The 20722-nt window shown below is 38.1% G+C and overlaps 1 protein-coding gene across 5 annotated transcripts in view; it reads left to right on the top strand.

Moving 5' to 3' along the window:
* Positions 1 to 20722, top strand: part of PIAS1 (protein inhibitor of activated STAT 1) — a 63347-nt gene that overhangs the window by 22002 nt on the left and 20623 nt on the right. For all 5 annotated transcript variants that reach the window (XR_008238257.1, XM_052807921.1, XM_052807923.1 and 2 more), the window contains exons 2-5: positions 3652 to 4096; positions 18049 to 18133; positions 18759 to 18806; positions 20276 to 20366. Coding sequence is in view for 4 of the 5 variants with exons in the window: in XM_052807921.1 (XP_052663881.1) it covers positions 3652 to 4096; positions 18049 to 18133; positions 18759 to 18806; positions 20276 to 20366 (669 nt within the window). In the remaining variant the exon portion in view is untranslated. The remainder of the gene's footprint in view (positions 1 to 3651; positions 4097 to 18048; positions 18134 to 18758; positions 18807 to 20275; positions 20367 to 20722) is intronic.

Raw genomic sequence — 20722 nt, 5'->3', positions numbered from 1 at the left:
GAGGAACACATGTTTGTGTTGTGCTGTCGAGCAGGAAATGTCAGATGCATGTTTATAGATTAGAGTTACCTTATAAACTCTGTGAAGGTCTTTACAGTGAGTCAAAATAGAAGTACTCTGCTAAACTGAGATAAGTTGAGTTTCTGTAAAGCTTGTTCATACTTTTTTATACTTAGAGCAGTTTTTCTACTGTCCTCACCCTCTCTTTGAATTTTAGATATTGCCTAGATATGACAGGTACCAAAACGCACAACATCAGAACACCTAGTGTGCTCGATACTGGAATTTGTTGTATCTGAAACTGGCTTGTGGTCAGCTTGCTGTGTTTCTCCTGCCGAAGTTAGGCAAGTAGCTCAACCTTTTCATAGCTAAATAGCATCAATTTCTTGTGCACTAGTGTGATGTTTGTAGGAACATGTATTTACCTGTATGTGAACACATAACTAAACACCTAGTTATCTGTAATTGCAGTTTGCAAGCTATCTTTCAATCTGTCCTTGGTAGCTGTGTATATCCTTTTATTTTTTTTGGTTGGGTTTGTTGTTGTTGTTTTGTTACTTTCTATCGTGTTAGGAAAGAAAAACCAAAACATTTTGCCAATTCTGATAAACAGCCAGAGGTAGGGGCAGTTACTTGCATTGTGGATATTTGATGTTGTTGGGAGATAGACTCTTTATGGTGGGTTTTGTAGCTTGCTGCAGATGCAGTGTACTGCTGAGAGTGATCTTTTTACTACTCTACTTCAGGCAACAGGAAAAAAAAAGCAAGATTACCTGAAGCAAAACGCTTTGTGTCTTTGCCCTTCAGCTTTGCTAGTGTAACTAAGCCAGCAAGGGGTTTGAATTGTGATGAGGTGAGATGTGACAGGAAAAAAAAATCATAAATTGCAGCTTTTTCATGTATTTACTTTGTGTGTTTGACAGCACTTGGTTTGTTTCCCTGCTATAATTATCCTGCCTGTTCTAAGATTAGGGTACCAGTGTGACATGGGCCAAGGGCTTGTAGCCTGGATAGTGCTTGTAGAGGCAGAGGCACTTCTGCTGGTAGAGCTGGGCTGTGTCCTCAAATAAAACACAACTGTGTTGGAGGAGGGGAGAGGAATTTTCATGTTCAGATTGCAGCAACGTGAGAGACTTTTGCCAGCACGGCTGTCTGTCGGGCTCTGCTTCCCCGTGCCACTGATTGACACAATCCACTGGCAAAACTCTATGGATGTGTGTGTGTGTGTGTGGCATTTGTTTTAAGGCATTGCCTCTTTTTACTTATATTTGTGTCAGAAAGGTTCCTATGACATATGAAATTGTAATAAACCCGCAAGCCTTTATTGCTGTTTTTTTCGTGACTGCGTTTTTACTTGATGTATCTGTTAGTGCCCTCAACATTGCAAATAAAAATGTTCTTGTCCTCCTTTGTAAGGAATGTGCTAGGGTGGGGAAGATCTGGGGAATTTTATTTGTTTTGGGTCATGTGTCTGGCTACATGATAGACCCTGCTTTCTGTATGCTTATTTCTAATTTGCCTATACCTTCAAAAAAATGGAAAACATCCAACGTGTAGCAGGGGCTTCTTTGTTAGCTCAATTATTTCTTAATCCTCTGTGTTTTTTGCAATTTAGGCCTATGAGTTTATTACAAAACAAGAACAGAATGAAACTCTCAGAGGTTCTGGCTGTTCAGGAAGTGACTTTTAATGGTGATGGTAGTAGGCTTTAAACCCTTCTGCTGTAACTGCTCATTCTGTTGAAGAAATGTTTGTAAAGCATTATAAGTAGTGTTTTTCCATGTTTTGAATCTATTTGTTTCACTTTTCCTTTCAGCTGTCAACACTTCTGATTGTAACTGAAATGCCTTATTCTTTTAAGACATCTCTGTTTCTTACAAAATAACTCCCCTGTTCTCATTAGTAGCTCCCATAGTTAAAAGTGTGAAGTAGGTTCTCAGGGTATTCAGAAAAAAAAATGCCAGCAAACTCCTGTTATATCAGAAATGTTTGTGGTAGTCTGCAGCAAGGTTTATCTAAGATTTGCAGCAAGGTTATTCAGTTCTGTTGGTGTGGTTCAACAGAGCAGAGATTTTAAATCTGTCTGGGTGCATACCTCATTAAATACATGAATCATCTAATTTAGGGCTTTTAAATAACATGACCTATTTCAGTACAGGGAAATACTTCTTGTGGACACCTGTGCATTGAAGATCTCTTGCAGGTGCTGGAGGTTTGAGGAATTGATGGGAGTTTTGGGCTAGTTTGCTAAAGCTAGGGATAGCATACTTTCTAATATTAGCACTTTAGATTTAAGAATTAATGTGACTATAACTTGAGTAATGTACGTGTCTGAATACTTCGCGCAGTTTGAAGAGCTGGAGAGGATGGGAGCATTTGTACTCTATTTCAAAGATAGTTTGCAAATGCTAGTTTGGTTATTCAGCATTCAGTGGCTGGGAAATTGCAGAACCCTGATATGCTGAATTAGCTGTTTTAGTCCCAAATATATACTTCAAGTATTATTTTGAATTTGATCTTTTGGGATTGACTACAAAATATTCAGGGTATTTAATGGTTTCATACAGAAGATGCAGATAGCCAGTTGTGGCAATGAGTTCTAGGCATTTCACTTCCTTGTGGTTTCTTGGGAATGCAAAATTCTGCGGGAATATCATTTCAGCTGCTGTCACAGGCCTTGTGATGGCAAACAAGACACTGTCAAGCACTGAAAGAAGTTTTAAAATAGAAACTAGGCTCATAAGTTGACTTTCTGGCTCCTGCTTGACCAGCGGGGAAGTACTTTGTGCACACAGGCGATTGCTGGTTTTGCTACTTTGCATAGTGTTTTTCTTGGTTCCTGAAGAAGTGAAACAGTTTACAAGTTTTACTAGTTTGATTCATTAGACCATATTGGGAGACAGTAGAAGACTGTGTAAATGAAGAAACTAATTAATAGAAGTCAAAGCCCTACTCCCCCATCCAAAACAGAACATGCAGCTCTGATGTGAGAAGTAAGAAAATTGAATCGGAAGAAGTTTCCTTTAATTCAGTAATGATCATATGTGGTTGAACACAACTCAGATTATAATTTCTCTCTTTTTAACATTGGTCCTTTCTCTCCTTTCCTTTGAACCTGTGTGGATTAGTTATGCTGTATGGCAAAAAGTGAGGGAGGGACTTGAAAATGAGGTAGGGTTCCAGAGTTAAGGACTGGCACAGCTTTTGAGTACAGGTACTGGAGACTTGGATATTGTCGATGTGCGACTCTATTAATCTAGCCGGAAGTCAAAAAATTTGCTAACATTAGAATTACTAGCAGAACAGTGATTAGAAAATGGTTATGTTTACAAGCTTTATTTTGTACTGGCAACTTGTCCTTCTCTCAGTTCCACCCCCCACCCCCCTCCACCCCCCCCCCCGGTATTGCTGTCCTGAATTGTGTATGGCAAATGGAAATCCCTTTAAAAATTCCTCATTACAGACTTTCAAAGTAGATATATGTCTGTGAACAAGTACTGTTTTGCATTATATTTTGGATAATCAACGGAGGAAGAGCAGTAGTGGTGTGCCTTTAAAAACTGTATGCTTAATGGGATTAAGCCACATTCTAATGTTAGTGTTTAAGATGATGTAACTTGAATACTAATTTTTTGTTTTGTTTCTTTTAAGCAAATGGTTATGAGCCTTAGAGTTTCTGAACTGCAAGTACTTCTGGGTTACGCGGGAAGGAACAAGCACGGACGAAAACACGAACTTCTCACAAAAGCACTGCATTTGTTAAAGGCTGGCTGCAGTCCAGCTGTACAAATGAAAATCAAAGAACTCTATAGGCGAAGGTTCCCTCAAAAAATCATGACACCTGCAGACTTATCTATCCCCAGCGTACACTCGAGCTCCATGCCAGCAACTTTGTCTCCGTCTACCATTCCACAGCTCAGTTACGATGGCCACCCTGCCACGTCACCATTGCTTCCTGTTTCACTTCTGGGACCTAAACATGAACTGGAACTCCCCCATCTCACATCTGCGCTCCACCCTGTCCATCCCGACATAAAACTTCAGAAATTACCTTTTTATGACTTGTTGGATGAGCTGATAAAACCTACCAGCCTAGGTAAGGTTGCAAATGTTGTAATAATATTTGAAGTAGTTGGGTTTTTTTGTTTGTTTTTTTTTTTAGTAGTAATGGATGAATTCAGCTGCTAATGCAGTAACTGGTTAAATATTGCATCACACCAGTGTTTAGAGAATTGCTATTTTTGGTAACTTTTGGAACAGATTGTTCTACATGGAGAGACATCTTACGTAACACTCATTAGTTGCTTTAGCTGAGCCACTAAATATGGTTCAAAGATCTGTTATATCTAAGGGGTGAGTTTGAAAGAAACAACTTTACAAGAAACAAACTAAACCATAGAAAAAGGAAAAAACCTATCTGCTTTCAGTAGTTCTTATAAACCATAGAGTTTAATTATTTAAAAAAACAAAATAACAATACCCCTGAATCTGTCAAGTCCACAAAATCTTCTCATCTGTGCTGGGAAAGAATGCCAGGCTAGATACTTGCTGTGATCTATTACAGCCTGAACATCTGAGTTTAGGAAGACTTGTGGTTCTTTTGCAGTTGTGGCTACTTTTCTTTAAACTGTCTGTTGTATTAAGGTATAAATCACTTGTGTAGCTGCTGAGAATAATCTGATGCTTACAGAGCATTATATAACAATGTGTGATTTTTCTGGCTCTGACTCCATGTAGCACTTAACAGCGTGGTTAACTTTTAATACTCTTAAATGCTGCTTAAATACAATAGTCCTGTTGATTTCTGGAGGGGCTGCTTGCATGTTGGAACCTCTGCTGTCTTGAAACCTTGGAAAAGATTCACTGTGAGAATAGCTGGTAGGAGGAGATTTGTGAGAATAGATACGGGGAGATGGTGGGTGAGTGAAAAAAATGTCCTTTGTGAAAGAGATCCCTTTTAAACAGAAATGAGCAGGTACTTTACATTAACAGTCTGAACAGCTACAGGGACATAGGAGGCCTGATATGTGAGTGGCGATGGTGGCCTGCACATTTCTGAAGTATGTTGCACAGTTGTTTGCATATTTTTTTGTTTTAACTGTTATAACTGAGACACTGAGGGAAAACCAGATAGCTTTTGATAACCTTCTGGTTCAGGTATTCTTTTAAGAGGTATACTGTATCTGTTTAGCTTTAATCTAAAACCTAATTGATTAATAAGCATTCCAGGCAATGCTGGTGGTACAGGATAATTAGGTACTCAGTATGTGTCTCCATCACTTCTACATTATAAATACTTAAAAATAATGCTGTAATTTCAATAAGACATTCCAATGCGGGAATTATGGTATGCATTTATTCCTAGATGTGGTAAGAACACTTTGCTGTCAGCTCCATGTCTGACAAACTGGCCCCAAATGAAGAGATCATAATTCACACTCTGTCATGTCTTATTGCTTGAGAAGTTTATATACAATAGGATACATTTTTTTTTCCCCGTTGTGGACTCCGAGTGTCATGGTGGGAAAATGGAAGTGGGTGAAATTCCAACCAGATACCTTTATAAGCAATCTCTGTCCTTTCAATTAACTTAAGGGTCTGTTTGGGGTTTTTGTTTTGCATGTGAATCCTGTCTGCAGATGTCTTTCTGTTTGTCCGAAGTAATACTATTAGAAAGCTTTTTTTTTTCTTGTGCTTTTGGGAGAGAACTTCAGTGTCCATGCATATGAGAAATGGTTGGTTGTTTCCTTTTGTAGTGGAAAGTAATGTTGCTACAGATTGTAAAATTGCTAACTATAAATGTCATGAAGGTATTTTAGAGTAATAAATATATATATGTTAATGAAAAAACCTGTTGGATTAATAACCAGTGATATGCAGCTTTATGCGCTTCCAAAACAACTTGGAGCAATTGTGCATACAGCTTAGCAGTTTTAAATGCAAGTATGGAGCAGACTTGTATTAATTTTTTCCATTTATACAGTTACTGGTACTCTAACTAAAAAGTCTTAAATGATTTGTTGAATATTTGCCCCAAAATGGTTTGGGCGTCCTTGTCACTGCTGCAAACAATGTGGATTTCCTCAAATGTCAAATTTCTAGGTTCCCTGGCTTTGTTTTCAAATGGCAGATGCATATTACAAACACTCAGAACTACTTATTGGCATTTGGCCAGTGCTTCAGCATCTCCTGCTTGCTTTTTCCCATCAGATTCCTCATGGGGTAGGGATAAGAAACTTCAGAATTTACTTTGTTTCCCTCTACCGCAAGAATGAACTGATGACCTGATGTGGGGTTTTGAATAATTATCTCCCTGCTTAAAATGGAACCTACAGGAAAAGAAAAAAATATGTGTGAAAGAGAGAATGAGTGCTCTTTCCACTGATTTGAGGATATTTAGCTGCTTCTGAAATGATAGTCATTATGTAAAAGTTGGGTAAAGCACATCTTTGGATGTGATTCTGCCTGGTCTTTCCCAAGTCAAGGTGGAATTGCTTGGAAGGTTTGCTACAGTAGTCTTCTGTCCCATCAAGAAGTGATTATTAATTTGAAAAACAATAATTTGATGAAGCCTTAGGGAAGGGAGTTGCACAGCAGGGCACTTGAACATGCATCCTCTACCCAAATATTTTACGTAGGTGGGTAGTACACAAGTTAATGTGAATAACAGATAAGGAAATCAAATTTGCTAACTATTATTTTTAATGTCAAGAACAAAAGGAGGAAATGGATGTTACCTTCATACACTTGCTTCCTCAAAATGTAGCTCTGAACTGTGATTAAAATCGAGATGCCGACTGCTCGCTGGGTTGGATTCATGGCAAGGAAGAAATGTGGTGCTTTATCCATCTGTACCCTTCTCACCAACAGCTGTTGAGGATCTTTACTTGAGCATGGCTGGCTGAAGCATGTGTGACAAGCTAAGGTTAGAAGGCCGTTGGCTAACTTGTTTTAACTTTCTTTGGCTTACAGTAGCCTATACAACTTGTAGCAGTGAGTAGGATGCTTGCAGAAGAGCAGACTTGCCTAGCTAGTTGAACTCGTAAACTCAGCCTATGCTACCTCAACCTGCTCTTGTTTGAAGAACTGAAAATAGCAGCTAGGCCCTGCTGACGGTGGGACTCTCCTCCTGCTGTTACTCTGCTCAGATAGCAGAGTCTCTTGCTTCCTTCCGAGTGTTTCAAGTACATGACTCCTCCATAGCTCTTTCAGAGCTGTGTGGCTAATACTGACAATTATGGTTATGCTGGCTGTGCTGTCAGGAGATGACAGCATTTTCTTTACTCCCAAGAAGACTGTCAGTTGGGCTTGTTTATCTGAGACGAAGAGCTATCTGTCCATGTTTAGTGGAGCTGTCGAATTTGATCCGTATTTTATTAGTCATCCTTATTGCAAAATTGAGAAAGCTTCTACATTGGATGTTTTTGTGTACAAGCCAACTAGGAATGCTCTATATTCTGAAAATATATGTTGGTAGATGGAACTGTACACTGAGCTCTTGCAGTGCTAGTGAGAAGTCTGAGCATTCTGCCCCATGGTTAACCACGATTTGATGTGATTATATGACTGGTTTTTTTGGAGGAAAAGCTATCCAGTTTGGCCTTGATGGAATGTATGAAAGTTGCCTTATTATTGTGACTTCTCTGTTGTTTTTTGAATAGGAACTCCTTTAAATAGGAGAATTTTGGTTGTTGATTTCTGAAGTGAAGCTGCAGCTTTCACTTAATTTTTCCCTATTTTCAGCCCCCAGTGCACAGACGCTGCTAATTGGTTGTTTTTTAAGCATAGGGCCAATTTTCTAGAAGTAACTTCTAACACACAGATAACATCTCTTTTGTGTGATGAAGTGTGTTCACTACGAGATGAGTAGAGTACCAAAATTCTGCCAGATTATTATGGAAGGGGCATTAGATACTTCAACAACATCTTAAAAATACTTGTTACAGCATATGTCATTCCTAATTGCTTTAGCTGTGTAGTTGTTCCAAAAAACATTTTAACTAGGTTATGGGTCTTTACTTACCTGTAAGGGGAAATTAACCTTTTATTTTCAATTTAAAGGATTAAAGAGGCTGTGGGCTGTGCTACTCTTTTAAAAACTGTCTGACTGGCATACGGATGATCATCCTACAATTTATTTGCTTGCTTCAGGTTTAAGCGATATGGAACACAGCACTGAAACTTAGAACTGAACCTTGGAAAACGAGATTTTTTGCCTACAGGTCACAGCCTCCTGGAAGGAGGAGACAAGCATCAGGCTTTTTGGGGACTCAATCACTTACAGAAAGCATGCTGCCAGACTCCAGATACTGGCTCCATCGGGTTAAATGAGCTTCCAATGGCTCTACTGAGGCTTGTCTTGATTTGCTTAGGTCTTAGTTTAATTTCTTAATCTGTGGATTCTAATAACGGGGTTTCTCCAATAAGCAGAATTTCACCCTTGGTGCCTGCCCTCAAGAATTATGTGCTTACTAACCAGCGTTTGTGCTTCTGACTTGCATTTACCTTGAAATTTTCTTTTTGACTGTGATTGATCATGGTAACTTGGACACGCTGTGTTCTTGAAGACAGATCTTGCAATTGATCTGACTAAAATCTTTAGGGTGACTGTAGTTCAAGGTACAGCTATTAAACAATTAAACAATTCAGTGCACTTAGAAACCTAGGTTGGAAACTATGTAAGTTTTGTTTGGCAAGTATTTCTCCCTTTCGTATATCAGCAAGCTGATCTGTTGCTCTGTGCAATCAGTATCACGGTTTATATGAAAGTCATGCTTTTACTGTCTTCTGTGTTTGTTATTTTTTTAAATGTACTTTGTGGGAGGAAGTTCAACAAAACACTATATTCTCAACTTGGGCTTGAGCTTTCTGACTTCCGGCTCTACAGCTTTTAATTGTGCAAGAATAAGCTGAAATATTAGTTCTGTCTTGTTCATGTGCTGTAGCTGAACTAGAATTACAGTGCACTTAAGTTTCTTTTTTTGGCTTCAGCTTGTATTTGCATGTGGTATGCCTCAAGTTCATGTATAGAGAATCTTTCCATAGTCTTGAGTCTGTTTCTTTTAAGTATGAGAGCTTTAACCAACCGGGTAGCTCTTGTACTACAAGAAAAGGAGTATAATTTATCACGGCTCGCTTTAGCTGATTGCTCAATCTCCTCATGCGCAGAACTGAGATCACCCAAATTCCAGGACCTTACAGGATATGGATGTTTTCAGACACTGCTGCTCTGATATGAATGGATCTAGGAAGCCACTTTGCTTTCCAAGATCAAATTAGGATATGTTTTTGATAATTGATAATTTGATAAGGAGTTTGGCTTGATGATCCTCGTGGGTCCCTTCCAACTCAGGATATTCTATGATTCCAATTAAAGCTTTTAGTAGAAGGAATTACGGCAAACCATGTGGTTGACTCAAAGCATGTGAGTAATCCGCTAATAATCAGTGAACCAATCTGAGCTTGGAGTGGTATCCCTTTTAAGTGTTTGGAGAGCTTGAGGCCTAGCAGCGGTGCTCACATAGCATGAGAGAGGAAGCTGTGCTACTGCAATACGTATTTTTTAAGATTTCCACTTGCAACCAAGATGTTGAGATCACTTAGTAGCTGTTGGAAATGCTACTGGGACTTGGAAGTCTTCAGTAACTTGAAGTCTTTTAGAGATACTTTTACCTCCCTTTATGATGGCTTTTAGAAAAAGATTATATGGGTTGTGCTAATCCTGGTAGAGAGCTTACTAGGGACTCTGTTATCTAATCATGAACTTTAATTTTTTGCCTTTCCTGTTAGGCTTATAAAACTTGCTACTTTCTTGGTGAGAGTAAAAATGCAGTATAAGCAGGATACCTCATGTAGGGACATGGCAGTGCCAGCTTTTTAGTACTGCCCATTTGGAGTGTTTAGCTGCTGTTGGTGCTCTTAGGAGTAGAAGCTAAAATTTTCAAGTCTGAATGGCAGCAGTTGAGTTCTGGGACATACGTTTAGGTGTCTAAAGAAACCAAGTGTCTTAAGAGTACGGAGGATCCAGTGATGTTCCTTCCCTCTGGTAAAATGCTGGAACAGATGTGCAGTGGAGGTCTGTGGGCCCAGGATGGGCAGTGGCGAGAGGAGAGCTGGGGTAGGTGGGTATTTACTCCACAGAGGTAGGTTGGGAGGGCAGAGAGTTCTGGCACTGAAGGTCCGCATGAAATTGTTCCTTAATACTAACTGTAGGTCTTCAGAAATCCTCATTGCTCAGAAATTCTCTAATACATGAGTGATTAAAAAAAAAAAAGAAACATAAATATCTGTCCAATTGCACAGAGTTTCCAGCTCATCTATTCTGTTTATACAACGTATCATAGAGAGTTATAAAACACGTAATATTTATGAATTAATTGTAGCCCTTGGAGTATTTCCAGGCTATTTTCATATATATATTTAGGCACTGTTTCAAATAAGCTCGTTCGCGTCTCTCTACTCTCTGCCTTTCCCACCCCCGGTGTAGCTCTGTCTATTCCTTCTGAGTAGTAAGTGTTAAAAGCTTAAGTTGAACAGAACCTAAAAATGATCTTAAGCGATAAATGCAGCAGACTGACCAGAACCGGAGTTCAGTTTTTGATCTGGTTTAAGCTGAAGAACGTGGCATTGTCACTTCACAGTAATGCAGTGTATTTGTGAGTGTAGTGCAGCTGTAACCTGTGGAAGTGGGTTAAGAGCTAGTCACCGCTATCAAGGAGAGAATGATTTGTATGTTTATTAAAATGCTTCCCTGCAAGTAGTTTTGAAGTGTTAAGGTTACACAACATCCATTGTGATAAGTGATTGAAATGAAGTGAAATGGCCAAGATGTCACAGCAAGCAAGTGACAAAACCAGAAATGGGAATCTGGGATTTCTCTTGGTGTTGGATGTGAGCTTGGTGTGGCCGAGTTCCTGAAGCCTACGGCTTGTGCAGGGCACGCGGTGCTTCTGCACAGCCCTCGGCCCTGCTCTTAGATGGCTGCCGTGCAGCTGGTCAGGGTGAAGGGTCCAGTTTTAGCCTGGTCTGACATGGCTCTAGCGATTAGCAAGAGGCTTCTCCTGCCTTCCAGGGGAGAGGGTGGCTCTGAGGAGTGGTCTAGCTGGGACCGACCTGATACTACAAACTACAGATGCATTTAATGGGCAGCAGGAAATTAAGGGTATGGTGGGTAGTCATTTAAAAGGTACTGCTGCTTGATTCTAGAAGATGGCAGGAGCTTGGTGCTAAGAGGTTGTGCTTAATGGTAAGGAAGTGTTTATGTATAAACACTTGCGTTACCCAGGAACTTTATAAATTGCGGTGGTTTTAAAAGGGCTAATGATGCATCCCGAGATGTTGTAGATCCCCCATTAAGGTGTATCCTTTCATTGTTTCTCTCCCATGTAGCTGCTTGGTTTCTGCTTAGATACAGATATTGCATTATACTGTACACAAGCATTTGATCTCACGTCCAAAAGCAGTTTTATAAATGAACCCTGTTCAGGATTGATAGAAGAGGTTGTGGACAAACTACATTATGAGGAGCTATGTGTATGTAGTATTGTGTAATGGATTTTCTGGCTTCTGCTGCAATTGAACATAATTCAAAGCCTGTCTGAATTTTACCTTTTTAAAAGGTAAACATTTTCTGTGCCTTAATCTAAATGCAGTAATTTTGGTGTAGCTTGGAGGCAGTGTGTTAAATTTTGAGCAGTGATATTTGAAAGAGGATTGAACATAAATTGATACAATGCCTTCTGTTGTTTAAAAGAAAAAGCAAAATGCCTGTGCTGCAACAAAATGAGGTATCTTACCTATCTGGGGAAGATAAGCAAGAATTATTTATGTGTTGGGTTGAGAACTTCTACAATGCTTAGGTTTCTCTGGCTAATATTTTGACAAATTTAACTGATCAAAATTATGTACTGTATTAGGTTAGTGAATAACCAATTAGATATCTCTTGTTTATCTTACAGCATGTAGCAAAAATTTGCTATAGTCCTGATACTCTTACTTAACATAATTATTTTTGCCTTTGGAAATAAACGTGCTACTGGAAATCATTGGTAATAGGCCAATTCAATGATAGCTTTTCTCATGGCCTGAGCTTAGGTAATTACTGCAGTGTAAAGTGCAAGTTTAATTTTAGTCCAGGTATCTTTCTGTATTAGAAGGTAACATGTTCCCTTCACTATTTAATAAGCTGCACTTGGTGATGGTAGATAGAAAAGATTAACCTTAGTATATTGGCAGTATGATGGTCAGATGCAGTTGCATTAGGAAGCATCACCACCTCAACAATGTGATAACAAAAGTTTCATTAAAGATTTTAAGGTATCTGTTCTTGAATGGAAATTTAGAGACTGGCTTTTTCTCAAGACAGCAAGAGGTATTTTACTGCAGAAAGATTGTGTGGCTATTTTTAGCTGTGGGTACTGGTGAGGTGGAACAGAATATTTTTAGAGCTGTAGAAAATGCAGCCACTCAAGCTGGGTTCTTTTTTTCACTCTAGCGCTATAGGGTTTTTCCAAAATAAAGAATAAAATTGTTAGGAAATGTTTTTTAAGTATCATTATTGTTACTTATATAAGTAATATATTCATACACACATATGTATATATACATTCATATAGAATTTTAAGTGTTTTGGTCCTGTGAATGATACTGTCATGTATTAAAATAGTTTTTGCTCACATTTTGAAAATTCATTACCCATGTGAAATATTTATCAAAATATACAACCAGCAAGGCATAATTGGGTCACTCTCACTTAATATGTACCAGTCCCATGTGCTGTTTGGATCATTACTTGAATGAGGTAAGCATGAAATAATTCAGGAAACTGTGGTGATAGTGAATTGATAAAAAGAACAGCTTTGAAGAAGAAACTCTACTCTGTAATGTTTTTGCAGTGTTTTAGGCATTTTAGAGTGTGTTGTACTGATGTTGGGGACCTGCAGAGGCAACGGACCTGAAATTGTGCTGGTTTTTAATAAGTGTATGTACATGTTTACAAGAAAATGTGGATTTTATTCATTGCCTTTCCTGGATTTAAGCTGGATGAATGAAGTAGTAGTAAATACTCCCCTCTGCCCGTCCCCCTTCAGCACCCCCTCAAAACTGGTGAGATTTTGGTAAGATGAGAAGTGGATTTTATACGGCTTGTCTGAAACTGTTCGTGTTGACACCCATTTAATTACATAAGTCTGCTTGAAAAGCTTTTTATTATACTTTCAAAACCTGCCCTTTCAAATTTCTGAATTATTTAGGAATTTTTTTTAGCAGCAAGGTAAAGCAATGCTTGTGATTCATGGTTGTTGTTTTTTTTTTTTTAAATTATTGTGCCTTTGTTCTTTATATGTAAATTTTTCTTTTTTTTTTTAAAAGTCCATGAGGCATTTTTGCATTGTACCTCCTTTCTGAGATGGCAATGGAGATGTGGCCTATAAACCACTTTTGACTAATCCTCCAGGCTCTGTACCATTCAGAGAGTGCTAAAGAAAAGGTTATAAAATTTAATAATTCATAGTTATGAAAAAAAAACCCAAACCAAGGAACAACCAACCCCAAACAAACCCAAACCCCCACAAAACTGGCAACTTTCTTAAGGATGTTCATATTAACTCTGTTGTCCTGGCTAGATTCCAGCTTTGTTAGATTATAAATTCTATTTTAATCCACTTGGTTTTCAATTGGAGATCTATTTTTGCCTTTCTTTTGTTAAATAATAATAGTTGTTTGCAGGGCATGGTTGCATGTTTCTAGCCATCAAAATTATTTTCTTGTATAAAACTATATATTTGCATATTTCTGGTTTTAATCATACTCCAGAACTTTAAAAGTAAATGATGTGTTTGACTTGCCAGGATCTGTTTGGTGTTCTTAAACACAGCAGATACACCAGATGAATTAATAGAAATCTGTTGGCTTTTCCACACTTAAATTGCAGATTTCTGATGTTTCTGCCTTGAGAAATCTGAAGTCCTTAGAAACAGAGGAGTTTCTATAGTCATAGATAAGCTTGGAAGCTTAGTATTAAATAGTAAAGCTGCTAAATTAGCTCTCTTTAATGTGTTTTGTTGAAATTTTCATGCATTGTTTGTAGGGTAAGTAGATCTAGAAAGAATAGATACGGGTATAAAAAGATTGCATGAAAACATATGGGAGAAGATTAGAGAAAAACCACAAAGAAAAAACATTTCTCATCTCCCTTCAGAGTATGCTTTTGGGTTTTTTTGCTGCATTTCCCCCTTCCTCCTAGGCAAACCTCAGATGTGCGAACAAGGTCCTCCTCCTTAACCTGCCCCTTCCATGTCCCCTGTCCCCCACCAAGACAAACCCCCTCACAGCCTTGGTTTGCAATAGCATGTGAGGCAGCAAAATAAAGAGGCAGTTGGTTTTCAAGTGTAGTAAACAGAGTCTTTATGAAAGGTGTTGACGTTTCCTTGCCGTATTTAACTGACCTCTGCTTCAATTAACTTGCCATGATTTTGCAACTGGAGGGTGTATTTTGCAGAACCGTCCTTTCCATGGCCTGGCTGCAAATGCCATTACAGTGTGGGGAGCCGGGTTCCCTGCAGCACAGGTGGGTGGCAGGTTGTCCTGGTGTGTTGGTGTTAGAGTGGCAATCGTGGAATCCTAACTGAAAGCTAGAAAATGAAGTAATGCTTTTAACCGCTGCAGCCTTTGTAAAACTTAACTGTGCTTTCAGATGTGATAGCCTAGTATTTTCACTGTTGTTCCTGGCCTCTTTTACAAGTTGTTTTCTGTCTGTGTTAAACTGATTCTATTTGTTCTTTGCATAGTTTGTTCTTGCCATTTCTTAATATTGTGCTGAATGTAAAGATTAAAATTATGTCTTTATAATTGGCTGAAATGTGCCTGTTTGTAAGGGTTAGATTTGCATATGGTAGCACACACTGAATTGGGCAATTGGTGATTAAATTTGCTCTTTTTCTGGTTGGTAGTTACATGTCCAAGGGGCAGAGCTGTATCCTAATACTAGTTGAAGAGCCTGACCGTAACTCTCTTTTAGTTTAATGTAGCATCTTGTCTGTCTTCCTCTGTCTGTACTGCTCAATCTGTCAAGAGTTTTGAAATCTTTTGATTGGCTTTTGGATCGTCTTTGCCTAATTAACAAGTTGTTTCTTCCTTCTTTGCAATTTGGCCGTGCTCCCGTGGTAATCACAATGATTGCTTGTACACAAAAGCAATGTATTGAAAATATGGCATGTGTATATTAATGCTGTTTTACAGCTAAGAAAACATTAAGCAGCATGTGATAAAGTACATTCTGATCACTGGGGACCATTGATCTATCAGCTCATAGACTTTTGCTTACAGTTATTAAGACGAGTGCATATGAAGTTAATAGCATAAGAAGAAATATTGGAGGCCTTTTTTGTTCTTAGTCTAAACTGACAGTGTTAAAACCAGCCAACCAACCATTCTCCCCTCAACTCCAAAGCCTTCCTCCTTGCCTTTTTCATTTTAGGTAGATTCTAGTTAAGAATAAGTTCATTGACTGCAGTATGCACAACGCAGTTATTAGTAATGCTTACATTTCTGTGGTATTTTAACAGTTACGACTTTGAAGTGGCTATTTCTGTTGCAAAAATTTTTGATTCAAGCACAGGCTATTTATTGTCTTATAAATGTGCTAGAACTATAGCTTGAAGAAAACTGGAATTATGAAAGCTCTCATGTCAGCACTGAAGAATGTACTTTTTAATTTTCTGCCATTTTAATGTATAATGTTTTAATTTGGCCAATGCGAGAGCATGATGAAACGGAATATAGAAGTTAGAAACCCACTTTTCAGGATCACATATCACCGTTTAGCAAAAATAAGTCTTGCATTAATACCAGCTGGTAACGAACAGAGGAAAAGGATTTAATTTTGGAACCTTTGCTGTTTTGCTAACAGTTACTTTGCTTCTCCATTCTTTCTAATGCTTGCAAAAATCCATATTACCTGCTTGACTCTTTAGATTGGGGATGCTGCAAAACCAAAACAAGCAAAAAGATGAGCAGTTGAAAGGGAAAAAGATTGCTTGGGAAATTTGGGTTTAGACTTTTTCTTTTGGTGACTGCTGTTTAACTTCTTTGGATAATTAAGTTTTAAATGAAGGTAGCATTAGTTAAATGTTCAGGAGTCTTGGCCTTTAATTAAAGATGTTGGAGTTCACAACAGAAGTTCACAAAGACCTTCCAGAACTTTTCCAATAAAGCCAAAGCTGACAATTTCTAGGGTAAAGCAAATAATACATGGGAGGAAAATAAACCCGACAGATTAAGGCCACATTTAACCATGTAAAAATATGAAATAATAACTTGAATTTATTCAGTTCTCTGGTCTGCAGTGCATTAACTTTGCTAATTCATCTTTTGTTGATTACAGTATATAATTCTGATCTTTCTATTTATAACTAAAAATAGGTACAAAATTACATTGAAGACCAAATATTATAACAGATTTTCATTGTTAATTGTATACATTGTGTTTATATTTCCTGCAAATTCTTACATTGTGATAGCATGACTGGCTGTCATGTGAAACCCTGCGTGTTTCTCATTTGAAGAAATGTAATTGAAAATGTATTAAAGTAAAAATAGATGCAGGGTACTGCAGGCATGAGCATCTAACTAAACATAAACTTGAGGCTCCATGCTGCACCCTAGCCCAGATGGTGCTTTTGGACACTACAGTAGAACTTATTATTGAAAAAAAAGATATATGCATATATATTAAAAAAACATATAAAATATAAAAAGTTATTTATATAACTTTATGCTTTTTGAAAGGTTTACTATTGCTAGTATTTTCACAAAAGTTGCTGTTTGGTATATATTACGTATTCTTGCCCGTCTAGCTTTAGAGCAACTGATAATGAACTGCATGTGGTTTTTGCATATAATGTAATAAAATGTACAGATCTTGTAGCATTGTCATACAAAAAAGATATAAACGTAATTTTGTGAGATTGCTGCTATTAATATTTATACTAAGGCAATGTCTATTCTATTGTTGGTTCCAACCTACCACATGCTGTTTTTAACAAAATATCTGAAGTATCACCCTGAAGTATTCACTCATCTGTCACTCAAGGATGAGTCAGGAAATGTATTATAGTAAAACAAAACCCGATAAATTTATCGAGTGTTTAATACACTATATAGTTATTCATAACCTTATAAAATTATTAAGAATAATGAAATTGAATGGCAAGCTTCTTACAACTTCATTACATGTGTTGATGAGCATGTTGAACAGTTCTCTGGGGAGATGCTTCTCTTTTTTTATTTTTTATTTTATTTTTTTAAAAAGCCATTTTCATTGCCATTTTGTATGGTTCTGTACTGCAATGGTGCCTGTAGCCCTGGTGAAGGGATATGTTTTAGATATAATAAGCACTATTTTGGAGATGTTTAACGGTACTTTGATTTTCAGCAGGTGCATTAATTCTTAAGTAGTGTTTGTTTTGTTATGGAGCCCTATGGCACAGAGTTGAAGGACTTTAAAACCAGATTTCATACTTGCGTATCTTGTGAGTTGTTTGCATGTTATATATTTGGTGCATTTAACTACATAAAATATCTTACTGAAATGTGAGAAGTTGCAAGTGTTGTACTTCTCAGTCACTCTGTATACTTTTACAGGCTAATCTGTGATCTTGTGCGTTAAAAGAAACAAAAAAGTGATTGATGAGAATCCTAAGAATTTTTTTAATTTACTATCAAAGAATATTTAGCATTAAGTTACCATGACTGATGGAAAGTCTTAAGCTGATTTGTCTCAGCTTTGCTGTTATCTTTATCACTTTTTTTAATGTATACTTTATATGCATATAAAGTTTGCTTATTGTATTTTTATTTACAGGAGGGTTTAAATGGCAACTTTCTTGTTGACTCTGAAGTTGTTTACAGAAACAAATGCGTGTTGTGCTATTGGGGTTGCTATAAAAATGTGTGTGTATATATATGTAGATGCTTCAATGAAAGGAGATTGTTCTGTTAATTACTCTCTATTTGCTGTTTTTAAAGTGATGATCTCTTGTTTTCTTCTAGCATCAGATAATAGTCAGCGATTTCGAGAAACCTGCTTTGCATTTGCACTGACGCCACAACAAGTGCAGCAAATCAGCAGTTCAATGTGAGTTTAATCAGTATACAGTATTTAAATAAAAATAAATAAAAAAGGAACTAGCTTACCATATCTTTCATTTTGAAACGTGATCTTAAAGAACACAGGTGTGTGTGTGTAGTGCCTCAGAGAATACTCTTCTGGGGAATTCTTTTCTCCTCTGTATGTAAGCTGATGAAGAGGGTGAGGAAGAGAGAATTAAATACCACCACTGTCCTGTGAGTATTGGGCAGGTTTCTCTTGTACCAAGCACTGTACAAATACATAACTCTTCTTCCTGCAGCCCTTTCTCGCCATCGGTCAGATCCTTTGTCAAGTTCTATGTTTATTCACTATAAAGGTGGTGCGTCATAGTGACCCATCAGAGTTTTCTTTATAGTATACAAAAAAAAGGAAATGGTAGAGGACAGATGGGAATGTAATTGTTTTATTTACCTTGAAAAATAAAAGTGTATCTTTTAGTGTGTCTTGAGAGTGGTGGTTTGACTGACCAGAAGAAGGAAAGTGTGGTATACACTATATATACAGCGGAAAGTATGGTTTATATACATTGAATGTACAGCAAACTCTAAGAGAATATTGATGAACCTGTTGTGTAAACGGTATGTTTTAACCTGTGTTCTGTTGTTTCTAGGGATATTTCTGGGACCAAATGTGACTTCACAGTACAGGTCCAGCTAAGGTATGTATTTGTATCACCTGTTCTTGATGCTACTGTTTTTTAAAATATAGCAGATACATGCTACCCAGCAGGTCAGGCTTTCCTTTATGGAGAAGAGTCTTATCCTGTTGTTGTCTTTAGAAAAGCTTGCTGTTGGCTGCTTTGAAAAGGGCAGCCTTAACTATTTGTCCTTGTTACATGCAGCTTTCCTGAAGTTGCTGGTGGCCTGATACCTGGCGTGTCAGAATACTGCATGTACTTAGCTATAGCCAGCTGGCTTTTTTCAGTTAGCTGTTTTAGGTTGTGTGTACACTTCCTTCCTTAACTCCACATCTGTCGGATTCCAGGTGCCTGGGCCTTCAAAATCTATGTGCAGGGAGGGTTGCTTTTCCTAGCAGAGATGTCAAACACAGTACTTCCTGGGCATGATAACCCAAGGCAATGGGAGGCAAGATTTTGGGAATCACCAGGTTGGGTCTTAACCTGTTGGTTATTTCAGAGGCTTTGACAAATGTATCAAAGTTTATTAAATCCTATGTATACCTGCAATTCTGCGGAGGGCTGTGAGCAGAGCTGACTTCAGAGCTTGTTCCTGTCAAAGATGGCTGTCTTGCCTTTCATCCCCTTGGTCATGTCTGCATGGTGAGCTGTTAACTTGCCCCACAGAAAGTGATTGCTTTTGGGTCTTGCTTGTTAGGATACCTTCTGCTGATCAGCAAGTCGGGTTGGATGGACATAGGGACAAAGAAGGCATGAGGGAAAACGGAAACAGAAGGTAGCTCCCCCTTTTTGAGAGCAGCAGCCTGTTAGGCTCAGCTGTGTTGAATAGCTATACCCTGCTGTGATGGTACACTTGTGTGGATGGGGCAGGTCCCCTGGAAGAAATCCAGTGGAGTTGAGAGGCTCTTTTTGGTCCTTTGAATGCCTATTGTCTGCCATCTTGGCCTACATGCATTTCATAGGACAAGGAAGGGTGTGTCTTTCTTTGGTTCCAGCAGCAAATAAGCCTGTCTGAACTTAGGTAAATAAATAAAACAGTCTTAAGTGAGAGGCTTGACATAGGCAAGAGGATAGCATTTGATGCTGTGGCTAAACAGCTGTCTGATTTATTGAAGTTGGAGGAGGGACAGTTGAAGAGACTGTATATTTTGTCCTTTGTGAAACCCTGGTCTTGTATCAAGAGGTCAGGCTGGAGAAATGGTAGGAAAGAAATTCAGATGATCTGTCTTTTGTAACAGGAGCCTGCATCTGAGTGAGTCAGAGTCAGTCTGAGGAATGCCAGAAATCTGAGGAGGAACCTACAGCCATCTTGATGCAAACCTGTAATTTTGGGGGGCTTTCCTGCTTAATCATCTGTACAGCTAATTTGAGGACTGTGTTTAGCAAGATTTGTCGAGCTTTCGTAACTCTGGAAAAAAAATTCCTGCTAGGAAGAGATGATCTTTAAATCACTTTAGAAGTGAAAGATGATGGAAGCTCTTTGCTTTTAGGTTTTGTTTATCAGAAACCAGTTGTCCACAAGAAGATCACTTCCCACCTAATCTGTGTGTGAAAGTAAATGGGAAACCATGCAGCCTTCCAGTAAGTAAGATGTTATTTTGATATACATATTTGGATAGCATCATGAGGAACTGTCTGTCAGAAATTAGCCTTAGAATTTATCCTAACCTTTGTTTTCACATTTTGGAGCATTTGAATGAAGATGGATAGATGAATGGAAAAGATAGTTAAGTAAACTGTTTCTCAGGAGGCCAACCAGTAGGTCCAGAAGATTAATTTTCAAAAAACATGACAGTAAATTTTTATGTTTGACAAACATCCAGTTTGAAATTTGACTCTGTTTTGGAGGTCATCTGTGCAGGGAATAGACCATCACTGACCAACAGGACTAAAGAGAAAAACGCCAACTTACAGTACTGGGGCAGCGCACAGGATTA

The sequence above is a fragment of the Harpia harpyja genome, chromosome 14 (assembly GCF_026419915.1).
Source record: "Harpia harpyja isolate bHarHar1 chromosome 14, bHarHar1 primary haplotype, whole genome shotgun sequence".
Lineage (NCBI taxonomy): Eukaryota > Metazoa > Chordata > Aves > Accipitriformes > Accipitridae > Harpia > Harpia harpyja.
This window is presented reverse-complemented; position numbering and strand designations above follow the sequence as displayed.